Genomic DNA, 12,263 nt, shown 5'->3' on the forward strand with positions numbered 1-12,263 from the left:
ATGCACTGAAGCATTCTAACTTGCTTTTATATTCTTGATGTTAGATAACTAAAAATGTTTTAAATAATGGTGTTTTACTTTTTGAATGAATGCTCTAGAAACACTGACCATCTCTCGGTTTGCTTCAGCCACTCATTACTTTTACACAAATGTACTTATTTGTTGTCCAGACACTTTGTATGTTTACAACCGAGGAAGGAAGCTATACTGATGCCAAAAAAGGGTAGTAATATAACCTTAAAAACAGAACATTATCATTTTTAACTGTTCTTTGTAAAATAACAAATAACTAACAGCATGAAAAATTGCTTAATAATATTTTCTGTACTTGGTGTGACGTTTTCTTTCATCTTAAGATACAGACATATGATGTGTATAATTCATCAATAAACATGGTAGATCTACAGTCTTCCTTATTTGGGGGAGACTTCTTATACTTAAGTCACTCACCAGTAGATCACTATGAGGGATAGACAGTAGTAGCTTAATAAAAGTCTGTAAGGCATTATCTAGTGCATCATCTCCATAGAGACGGAATACTCCAAAGTTCACGTAGTTGCCTCCAAGTACTGCCTTTAGCATGGAGAAGCATACTGAGATTCCCTTTAATTTTAGTGCATAAACTTGATCCTTTGGTACTTCCCCCAAAGTTAAAATACGATTGCCTGGAGAAAAGATGAAAAATGTACTTAAAATATGAACTGCTCTTATGGAACATGCCTCACATTTATTTGGTTGTTACAAACTGTAGTTAAAGTTGCACTTATAGTTACTATATAAAAAAGTCAGCTCTTGCCAAATTACATGTATATTGAAAGTTAGTCATTAGTTTAGAATAGCTAATTAATAGTATTCACTTTAAAAAATAAAAAAAACTAACTCATTCAAATTTTTAAAAACTTTACAAAAATTTAAGAATTTCATGTGAAGCATTAAATGATGAAACACAAACATATTTTCCTATAAACTAACTGGTAGTATTCACAAAAAATTAACAACAACATTGGAAAACAGTTTTACATAAAATTGCAGGAGAAAGAAGGCTGACGCCATATTCAACTGATTTTTAAAATTTTTTTAAACATATGACAACAGTCACTTGGGACATTAATAAAACTACTCTTACACAGTTTAAAATCCTTTTTTCTCTTTAACTATCTGGTTAGGACTTCTTTTCTACACACCCTGATGTGGCAGAGATGCCAGGATGTCTTCTATGCATGCTATGTTGTACCTTATTTCATTTTCTTCTTCAGCAAAGAGAGGTTGTTATTTAATAAATGGAGTATCACTTAAACAGTACTAATGAAAGTAATGGCAAATGTTAATGGTTGGAATAATGAGACACCAAAGAATAAATGTCATTTTGTTTTCGAAATGTTACTGCAGTCACACTACCATATGGTCATAAGGGCTTTTAGTAGCCTTATTTTTTAAACAAAAAAAAATAGGAAATTTGTGGATTAACTGAGAAATTTACTAAAATTTGTTTATTTTCGTTAGTTAGAATAATCTCGCACCTTTGATAGCATTCACACAAAACAGTCCAATGTAAGACTTTGGTGCAAGGAGGTATCTAGTGGCTTAATTAACCCCTTCAAGGGTCCATTCCTTTTCCTAATTATTTTATAATAAAGACAAATTTAATGTTGCAAAACAATTAACCTAACATGGAATTATAAAACAAATTTTTCCAAACCACCAAAAAATACTTAATTCTTGTGTGAAGCTATTGTGTTGTTTTATATGCCCGACTTGGTAAATGTATGCATAAGCAAAGGCAACTTACATGAGTGAAAAGGATGTATAACACCTGGACTTCTGTCTATCAGTTACATACACTTCTAATACTGTGTATCTGTTCTCATTTTTAAGCTACACTAAGTTACATAGAGAGCACTAAAACAACATTAATTTACTTTTAATTTAACAGTCTACTAAAGGCTACCATTTAATTTTTAAACAAACCAAAAGGATTTCAAGTATTATTAAAAGCTTTAAAAACAAAACCGTGTAATTCATCTTCCTTAGTTGATTCTTTCATGCTAACTGAACACAGAACAAATCAGCAGGTTTACTCTTGGTCAAGACAATAAAGAAACAGAGTGCAAACTGGCAGGTCCATTACAACCATATCATGCATCATATGGTTAGTATTTCTTTACTTTCTACCTTTTAGAAACAGAAATATGATGAGGTGTGTTTATTACTTAAATAACACTGGTTTTGATGTTTAATTGAATTGTATTGAGAAAAAACTGGAAACTGAAGTTTAGGTTAAGGCTATTATTCTAAGTATACCTTTTTGAATATGCAAAGGAAAAATATGCTTTGGGATATCAACACTAACCCTGTTATTATGTTATAATAACCAAGTATGTTTAATATGTTTAAAGGGTAAATTACCCTTTGAAGAATTCTAAAAATGCATTAAAGACCACTATGTTTATATCTTTCAGTTGACAAATAATTCTTTGCATTTATATAGCGCTTTTCTCACTGCTCAAAGCGCTCAGCAATTGTAGGTTAAGGGCCTTGCTCAAGGGCCCAACAGAGCAGAGTCCCTTTTGGCATTTACGGGATTCGAACCGGCAACTTTCCGATTGCCAGTCAAGATCTCTAGCCTTAGAGCCACCACTCCGAAGAACTGAAGTTAGAAAGTATTCACATTACCATAAGTAGTAATCATTTTGCTGGTTTCTCTAAAAAGTAAGATACCATTGGGTGAGGAAACATCAAACTGTAATCTTTGTGACCTGTAAAAATATAAAAATAAACATAAAAACCAGTTTCTACATGTTGTAATATAAAACTAATTAAAGTAAAATGCTAGCTTGTTTCATTAGAAACTCCACCATTTGTTAATTTTAACCTAAGATCACTGTTCCTTTACTGATGCTGACAGTACCCATTTTCATATGTTCAGATTTTACTCATTGTGCATACCTAATTAAAATCTTTTTAGTATCTGTCCTATAGCTTAATTTCCTTCCCATATATGCAAGTTTTTTACCAGACACGTGCTGACCTGTTATGAACTAGCTCTGCCATGAGCTTGAGGACTGGTGTTGTGCAGGCAGGGTCGTGATACCAAAGTTCAATTGCTCTTTGCAATATTGGCATGTAGGATGGATAGCTGCCATCAGGTTCAGGAAAAAAAATTCATATTATTCATACACATTCCAAATCAAAAATCAAATTCATACTATTCATACACATTCCAAATCAAAAATATCTCAAGAATCTAGACATTTAGTAATAATTTTAAGGTGGAGAACGTTTCCAGCCTAATGAACTTGGAAATGACATAGCAGAAAATATGGAAAAAAAAATGCAAAGATTTTTGGCAATGTTAAAAAACAATGAACTTAGGAAATTAATCTAAAAGGATATTGGTTTTCATTTTAAATATACCCAGTCATTGCTTATATTATCAGAAAAATGAAACTATTACTATTAAATATTACTATCTTGCTCCTGTTTCTTTGTATAAATGATTAATCTGAAAGCCAAATATCTTTTACAATGGCTCTTTTTTTGCTGGATCATAACAAGTTATTGAACATAACGTGATTTTGTATATATTAGTATATTATGACATTTTGAAGAGGTAGGTTTAAAAAGCTGTTGACGATGAACTAAACTAAACTATATATGCATGGAAACTACTAAACAATCCTCAAATGGTTAAATATAAACATCCTGTAGACTCTGGTCAGTGGGTTATTATGGGGCTATGTTTACGGAATAACAGTTTTTTTACACAGATAAGACTTGGAATATTTTACAGGGGAAAATGTCATACAGCAGACATATACAATAATAACAGTGTGATTTCACTTATGTAACACTTTACTCACTCAGGTGACAATTTTGAAATAATCTGGGCACAAAATAATGGTATAAATTTGGCACAGGTAATCACTTCTATTGAAATCAGACTGCTCCTTTATAGTCATCTTTAAAGCACTTACACAAAAATATAATACTTATGCACTACATGTAGAAGCAAAAACATTTAAAAGACCACAGGAACTCATTTTAGTGAATAGGAAATCTCCAGTATTAAATATGAAAGACTTGACATTTAGTTATGGAAAGGATACATCCAATCAAAAAGCATCATGAAGCTGGTCTTTGCATTAAAAGCAAAGGCGATCCCCCTCAAATCTCGAACAAGCCCAACCAATGTTCTCTGCAAACAAAAATAAATGAAATAAATAAAAAATTTTATTAAAGAGAGAAGCTTCTGAAACTTTACAAATTAAACATAATACAGAAATGTATAAAAGAGTTAATTCCTGAAAAATTTCAAACAAATACAAAGATGATGATTAAAGAAAAATCTGAAAAACAATCAAAGATGATTATTACAAAAATTAACTCAATTTATATAACTTAATTCAATTTATGCAACAAAATTAAAAGCTGGGAATTACAATATTCAATAATTTCTTGAATATATACATTTGAAGAACTGGCAATAGTAGCACTGTTTTGAAAGCAGAACTCAAAAGCAGAGTAGCTTCAAATGTTTTAAAAAAAAAACAAAAATCTGACCACCTTGGATACCTTACATCGGTAGTTTTGGCAAACAGAATTTTCAAGTATTCATCTTTTATTTTTAGCCTCCTCCCTTGAAAAATAGTCATCCATAATAATACCAAGAACTGGTTTTGCACATGTAATGTATCACAACTGGTTTACTTTATTTAATTTAAATTTTTACTACAGTCCTAAAACCCGGGGGACCATACATACTGTATATCTAGATGGCACCTTCGCTTTGGTGGATGGCATGTTGAGTACTGTAGAGCACTGGTAGCCTGTTTTTGGGGAGAAATTTGAGTCCTGAAATAGTTTAAAAGTGCGACCACCAGAATGAGATAAGTTAGTTTTAGAGTTAAGCTCATTGGGACTATTATTTTCTTCCTCCTATAACCTTTGCCATGATGGCTTCTACTCCTCCTGTTTGTATAATAAAAGGAAAAGAACAAACCTGCACTGTGATCTGTTACTCTCCAAATCTTACTAGATGCACACTTGTTGGTCTCCTTCTCTTCCCGCGTGAAATCATGAGACCTACCTAGCCCTATCCTACATCTGGTCACTGCACTGAAATATCTGTGATATGTTGAAGAGTTACATTATGAAAACAAGTAATATACTAATTTTTGTTAACCTGTTTTCTTTCTTTTTACATGATCTTGTAGCAGAGTTGTGCATCTTACTGATTCTGGTATTAAGTAAAACAGGTAATGATGTCACACATATTTTTTGCTACAGTACTCCTGATTAAACATCTCTTTGTGCATTTGGTTTAAGATTATATGAACTTGGTATTAACAAACAATTTATATTAGGAAAACAGGTCAACGATAAAATAAAAATATTCAAAATGTTACAGGAAGCAAAGGCCTCGGAGAAGGAAAAGCTGACAAAAAATGGCACTGTAGTAGCTAAGAATCTAAAACAAACAAAAATATTAATCTATACTAATAAAAGGCAAAGCCCTCACTCACTCACTGACTCATCACTAATTCTCCAACTTCCCGTGTGGGTGGAAGGCTGAAATTTGGCAGGTTCATTCCTTACAGCTTCCTTACAAAAGTTGGGCAGGTTTTATATCGAAATTCTACGCGTAATGGTCATAACTGGAAGCAGTTTTTCTCTATTTACTGTAATGGAGATGAGCTTCAACGCCGTGGGGGCGGAGTTTCGTGTGACATCATCACGCCTCCCACGTAATCACGCAGTACATAGAAAACCAGGAAGACTTCAAAAAAGCGCTGAAGAAAACATTCATTATATAATTGAGAAGGCAGCGAAACAATAAGAACTGAGCGAGTGACATATACAACCATATTCATGAGTTCTGCTACTTCGGAAACAAAGCACGATGTAAACCTACACTTTAAATTAAGTTCATAGACAGGCTGCCGCTGGCGTTTGTAATTTAGTGCCTGCCCATATAAGGCCGTCCGTCAGCGGCAATCCAATAGCAAACTGCCACGGGTAAATATTCACGGGTGAAGGACTGTGCTTATGGAGAGGAAGATGAGATGGTCAGGGTGGTGTTTGACACAAACTCAGCGAAACTGCGAGAGAAAGTTTTAAGTGCCAGGACTAAGGTAACATTAAATACAGCTATGGACATAGCACGAGATGGCACCAGCACAGCTGGGAACCTTCGATGCATGTACACCGAGTGGCTCACATGAACTGACGTAGTGCACAGATAAAAAGCAACAGTTCCAAAGAACGCTGAACAAAAACCGAATTACACAATTGAAAAGGCAGCAAAAATATGAAGCGTCTGATAAGCATATTCATAAATCCAGCTACTGCGGAAACAAAGCACACGGTGGAAAAAGTCAATGTCCCGCTAAAGGAAGACAGTGTAAAAAAACCCGTGCATGCAGTGTGTCAGGTCTCAGATAAAGAAGAAGACAAGCTGTTTATTGATGCAGTAAGAAACGAATCGATGAATGAAACCTGTCATCTTTACAACGATTGACAAACACGGAATGTAACTTGAACACAACACATCCTACAAATACGAACCTGATTGAAAGAAATAATGATAATCAAATCCTTGATGACAGCATCACTCAGTAACACTCACAAAACAAATACTGTATATTGACAGTCATGTTACGTTATTTTTAAAATGTTCCCTTTTCTTTTTCTAGCCTTTTTAACACACTACTTCTCCGCTGCGATACGCGGGTATATATATACAGTGGAGTGAAAAACTATTTGCCCCCTTCCTGATTTCTTATTCCTTTGCATGTTTGTCACACAAAATGTTTCTGATCATCAAACACATTTAACCATTAGTCAAATATAACACAAGTAAACACAAAATACAGTTTTAAATGATGGTTTTATTATTTAGGAGAAAAAATCCAAACCTACATGGCCCTGTGTGAAAAGTAATTGCCCCTTGTTCAAAAATAACCTAACTGTGGTGTATCACACCTGAGTTCAATTTCCGCAGCCACCCCAGGCCTGATTACTGCCACACCTGTTTCAATCAAGAAAGCACTTAAATAGGAGCTGCCTGACACAGAGAAGTAGACCAAAGCACCTCAAAAGCTAGACATCATGCCAAGATCCAAAGAAATTCAGGAACAAATGAGAACAGAAGTCATTGAGATCTATCAGTCTGGTAAAGGTTATAAAGCCATTTCTAAAGCTTTGGGACTCCAGCGAACCACAGTGAGAGCCATTATCCACAAATGGCAAAAACATGGAACAGTGGTGAACCTTCCCAGGAGTTGCTGGCTGACCAAAATTACCCCAAGAGCGCAGAGACGACTCATCTGAGAGGTCACAAAAGACCCCAGGACAACGTCTAAAGAACTGCAGACCTCACTTGCCTCAATTAAGGTCAGTGTTCACGACTCCACCATAAGAAAGAGACTGGGCAAAAACGGCCTGCATGGCAGATTTCCAAGACGCAAACCACTGTTAAGCAAAAGAACATTAGGGCTCGTCTCAATTTTGCTAAGAAACATCTCAATGATTGCCAAGACTTTTGGGAAAATACCTTGTGGACTGATGAGACAAAAGTTGAACTTTTGGAAGGCAAATGTCCCGTTACATCTGGCGTAAAAGGAACACAGCATTTCAGAAAAGAACATCATACCAACAGTAAAATATGGTGGTGGTAGTGTGATGGTCTGGGGTTGTTTTGCTGCTTCAGGACCTGGAAGGCTTGCTGTGATAGATGGAACCATGAATTCTACTGTCTACCAAAAAATCCTGAAGGAGAATGTCCGCCATCTGTTCGTCAACTCAAGCTGAAGCGATCTTGGGTGCTGCAACAGGACAATGACCCAAAACACACCAGCAAATCCACCTCTGAATGGCTGAAGAAAAACAAAATGAAGACTTTGGAGTGGCCCAGTCAAAGTCCTGACCTGAATCCAATTGAGATGCTATGGCATGACCTTAAAAAGGCGGTTCATGCTAGAAAACCCTCAAATAAAGCTCAATTACAACAATTCTGCAAAGATGAGTGGGCCAAAATTCCTCCAGAGCTGTAAAAGACTCATTGCAAGTTATCGCAAACGCTTGATTGCAGTTATTGCTGCTAAGGGTGGCCCAACCAGTTATTAGGTTCAGGAGGCAATTACTTTTCACACAGGGCCATGTAGGTTTGGATTTTTTTCTCCCTAAATAATAAAAACAATCATTTAAAAACTGCATTTTGTGTTTACTTGTGTTATATTTGACTAATGGTTAAATGTGTTTGAAGATCAGAAACATTTTGTGTGACAAACATGCAAAAGAATAAGAAATCAGGAAGGGGGCAAATAGTTTTTCACACCACTGTATGTATATATATTTTCCGATCTACATACTCGAATAATGGATACTTTATTCGCCATCAACGATTGTTTTGGTAAAGCCATACTCAGTGTATTCATTAGATGAACGGTAAAAAAGTAAGTGCGAGGGGAGGATGACTCATTGAGGCATGCAGGCTGTAGTGCGTCAACTCTATCTGAATTGCGAATCACATTTGAAAAATATATCTTTTCAAGTTCTATTTAGTCCATATGTGTCAAACTCAAGGGCGGGCCACATCCAGCCCGGCGTGTAATTATATCCGGCCCGCAAGATCATTTTATATACTGTATTATTGTTATTAATGGCCCGGGTAGATGAAGCGCTGGTAACACAATAAACTACAGATCCCATAATGCAGCGATTCAGCTGCCTTGCCGAACACTTACCGCGTTAATCAAGTCTACCTTATGATGCTGCAAGTTATTGCGAAGCTAGAGTTATTGCGCACTGAGTTTGCACGGCGCTTTGGTGACTTTGAAGAACAAAAAAAGTCCGTCTACATGCGGCTCGAACCTTGTGCATGTTTGGTAGCACATATCTGTGTGAGAAGCTCTTCTCAGTGATAAAGACTAACAAAACAGCACACAGGAGTCGCCTCACTGATGAGCACCTGCAATCCATCCTGAGAATCTCCACAACACAGAACCTCACACCAAACAGAAACGAACTTGTGGCCAAAAAAAGATGCCAGGCGTCCAGCTCTAAAATGACATATGAGCAAAGACAACTGAATGATTTGATTTGTTATTGCACGTAAGAGCGGAGTCAACGTTTTAACAAACAGCGTATTGCACTGATCTGAAATAGCTGTGTGTGTATATATGTAGATATGTATGTATATGTATATATATGTTTATATATGTGTGTGTGTATGTATGTATATATATATGTGTATTTGTGTGTATATATGTGTGTGTATGTATGTATGTGTGTGTATATATGTAGATATATATGTATGTATATATGTGTATGTATAGATATGTGTATATATATATGTTTATGTGTGTGTAAAAATATATATATATATATATATATATATATATATATATATATATATATATATGACAACAACACTCATCACTCACAACAGTGACAAAACAATTACATTGACAATCAGGTTACGTTATTTTCAAAATGTTTCCTTTTCTTTTTCATTGCTTCTTTAACACACTACTTCTCCGCTGCGAAGCGGGGGTATTTTGCTAGTATATTTATACATTTTACTTACTCTTTTAAAATGGTTTACATTCATATATTGTGGGAGGTTAAGGCTGGTTTACATTATCATATTGTGGGGTTAAGTGACGGCTTATAAAAGGATTAAATATATCTTAACAGGATGCCACTGAAGGTTTTCAAAAACAAAATAAGTTTTGGTAACACAATATTTGTGAAATTCAGATTCACATTTTGTGGTCTTTGTTTTATTGTTTTTTCTTTTCAGAAGTGCAGGAGCAAAGTAATGTGAGAATCAAGGGTGTGTGCATAAAAAGAAAACAATTTTGCATTTATATAGAGCTTTTCCAGACACTCAGAGTGGTTTACATAGAGAGGGGAAACCATTTCAACCACCGCCAATGTGTAGCATCCACCTGTATGATGCAACGTTAATCATGTTGCACCAGTACACGCACCATATATTAGCTATTAGGTGGAGAAATAGTGAGAGAGATAGTTATCCAATAACGGATAGGAGATGATTAGGGGACATGAATGACCAAGCCATGATGGGCAGGTTAGTAAAGACATCAGAGTATAAACTGCACTTTACTAACATCACATCTATCCTACTTTGCCTTCACTGGCTCCCTGTGTCTTACAGCATCGAGTATAAAATTCTATTAATGACCTAAAAAGCATTAAATGGCCTTGCACCAGAATACATCAGTGATCTTCTCCATCACCATGCTCCTGTTCACCCACTAAGGTCCTCCAGTTCTGGCAATCTTGCTGTGCCCCACACTAACCTGCACTCTATGGGTGACAGGGCCTTCGGCTGTATAGTGTCCAGACTTTGGAATGACCTCACGAAATTAACACTAGAATTACCAGAGCCAACGAAAAAACTCGTAATCCTGGACCACCTTAAATCCCTACGCACCTCTCCATCAGAGTCTTTTGTCTTCTAAATGTGTCGATAAGCCCAAGCAGCCTGCTATACCATCCCCCCAACGCCTCAGAACAGGCAAGAAAAGAAGTTCTCCCAGTTCGTGCCTTGATTGATTATGGGAGTGAGCTACCCAGAATCGTAAGGGGAAATAATTTGATGTGTGTTTTCTGTCTACAACAATCTATGTAAACACATTGTTAAAACAGAATAACAAAATGTAGACATGAACTGTATAATGTGTGAAGGCTGATGGCCAAATATCAAATAAACACTTTCACAAAAGGTGCAAGTACAATAAGACAGTGTCTCTGGTGCTGTGGTTACAACTGCCACCTTACAATCCAGAGGTCGTGAGTTCGAAACCAGCTCCACCACAAATTTACCATTTTGAGTAGTGAGCTGCTCTTATTGTTAATATTATACAACAAAAACATACATTTGATTTGTGTCTGTAACAGCCGGTGTAAATTTATATTACTTGTAAAAGTTATAGTTTTTTTTTTTTCACTTTTATTCTCTCAGTCACAATCATGATACAATATCCACCCCCCGCCCCAGATCTGACGCGGTTACTTTTTATCTGAAACTGGGAATAACTGTACATGTGAGTGGTGTTTTAAGAAAATGAAACTGGAAATTCTCTGATCTGGAGGGATAAAAGCTGACACACAAATGCTGGTGAATCTGACTTCTTCATATCTCACCGTCACTTGAATTTGTTTTTTATTCAGTTTTATTCAGTGTTCCTGCTCACGCTGAATTAGTATGTGCCTTATGGTCCATGATGTCAAAGCCGCACTGACAAAAAAACAGAGACATAGGTATATATGATATTTGGAATAACTCATTTTATGACCTGTATAAATACATTTCGGGAAAACATTCTGGTACTGTTGCAACATTATTCATATTCATTTGCACGCCTTGTTGCACTTGTAATCAGTGACAGCTATTTTTTTTTTTTCGATCTTGCCAGTGTCCACTTTTGGGTGCATGGTGCTGTTTCTTTTGTACTCCAGGACATGCAAAGGAAAGAATAGTACAGAGAGGTCAGTCCCACGCTATATGCAATTATTAGATTCAAATGTTAACAGTACCCACACACCCAAGGACCATCCTTTTTACGTTTACGACATGTGTACCTGTTGCAATGCACACACTTCTCTCTGTGCTGTGGTTACTATTACATTGAAGGGGCGCCTTACACCGACTGAGTTTGCTTTCCTGGGGGAAGCGACTGTCTTGGAACAGAAGCTTGTCGATGTTGCATCCTCTTTTGCTTTATCCATTGCCTTTTCTTGTAAGTAGTGATGACGAAGTTCCTCTGCAAGGTTAGCCAAAAACACACTTCTTTTCTCAGTGGCCCCCATATATGCCTTGTACAGTACATGTGCGTTGATGTGTCTTGAAGTGAAATAGTGACTTAGTAGGAGATTCCACACTACAGAGGTAGAGATAGCAAAAAACAGTCCCACGAAAGATGGAAGTAGTAATAGTGGTGACTCAATTATAAGAGACTAGCAAAATACCCGCGCTACGCAGCAGAAAAGTAGTGTGTTAAAGAAGTTATGAAAAAGAAAAGGAAACATTTTAAAAATAACATAACCTGATTGTCAATGTAATTGTTTTGTGACTGTTATGAGTGTTGCTGTCATCAAGGATTTGATTATCATTATTTCTTGCAATCAGGTTCGTATTTGGGGGACGTGTTGTGTTCAAGTTACATTCCGTGTTTGTCAACCGTTGTAAAGATAACAGGTTTTATTTATTGAAGGGGTTCACTACCCAAATCGAT

The 12,263-nt window shown here is 36.0% G+C and overlaps 1 protein-coding gene across 2 annotated transcripts in view; it reads right to left on the minus strand.

Moving 5' to 3' along the window:
* xpo7 (exportin 7) overlaps positions 1-12,263 on the minus strand; it is a 289,702-nt gene that overhangs the window by 19,394 nt on the left and 258,045 nt on the right. For both annotated transcript variants that reach the window (XM_039769573.1, XM_039769572.1), the window contains exons 20-23: positions 4,107-4,195; positions 3,029-3,136; positions 2,674-2,756; positions 451-665 (exon numbers count right to left, since the gene is read on the minus strand). In XM_039769573.1, coding sequence (XP_039625507.1) covers positions 451-665; positions 2,674-2,756; positions 3,029-3,136; positions 4,107-4,195 — 495 coding nt within the window. The remainder of the gene's footprint in view (positions 1-450; positions 666-2,673; positions 2,757-3,028; positions 3,137-4,106; positions 4,196-12,263) is intronic.

This window comes from Polypterus senegalus, chromosome 11 (assembly GCF_016835505.1).
Source record: "Polypterus senegalus isolate Bchr_013 chromosome 11, ASM1683550v1, whole genome shotgun sequence".
In the NCBI taxonomy this organism is placed as follows: Eukaryota; Metazoa; Chordata; class Cladistia; order Polypteriformes; family Polypteridae; genus Polypterus; species Polypterus senegalus.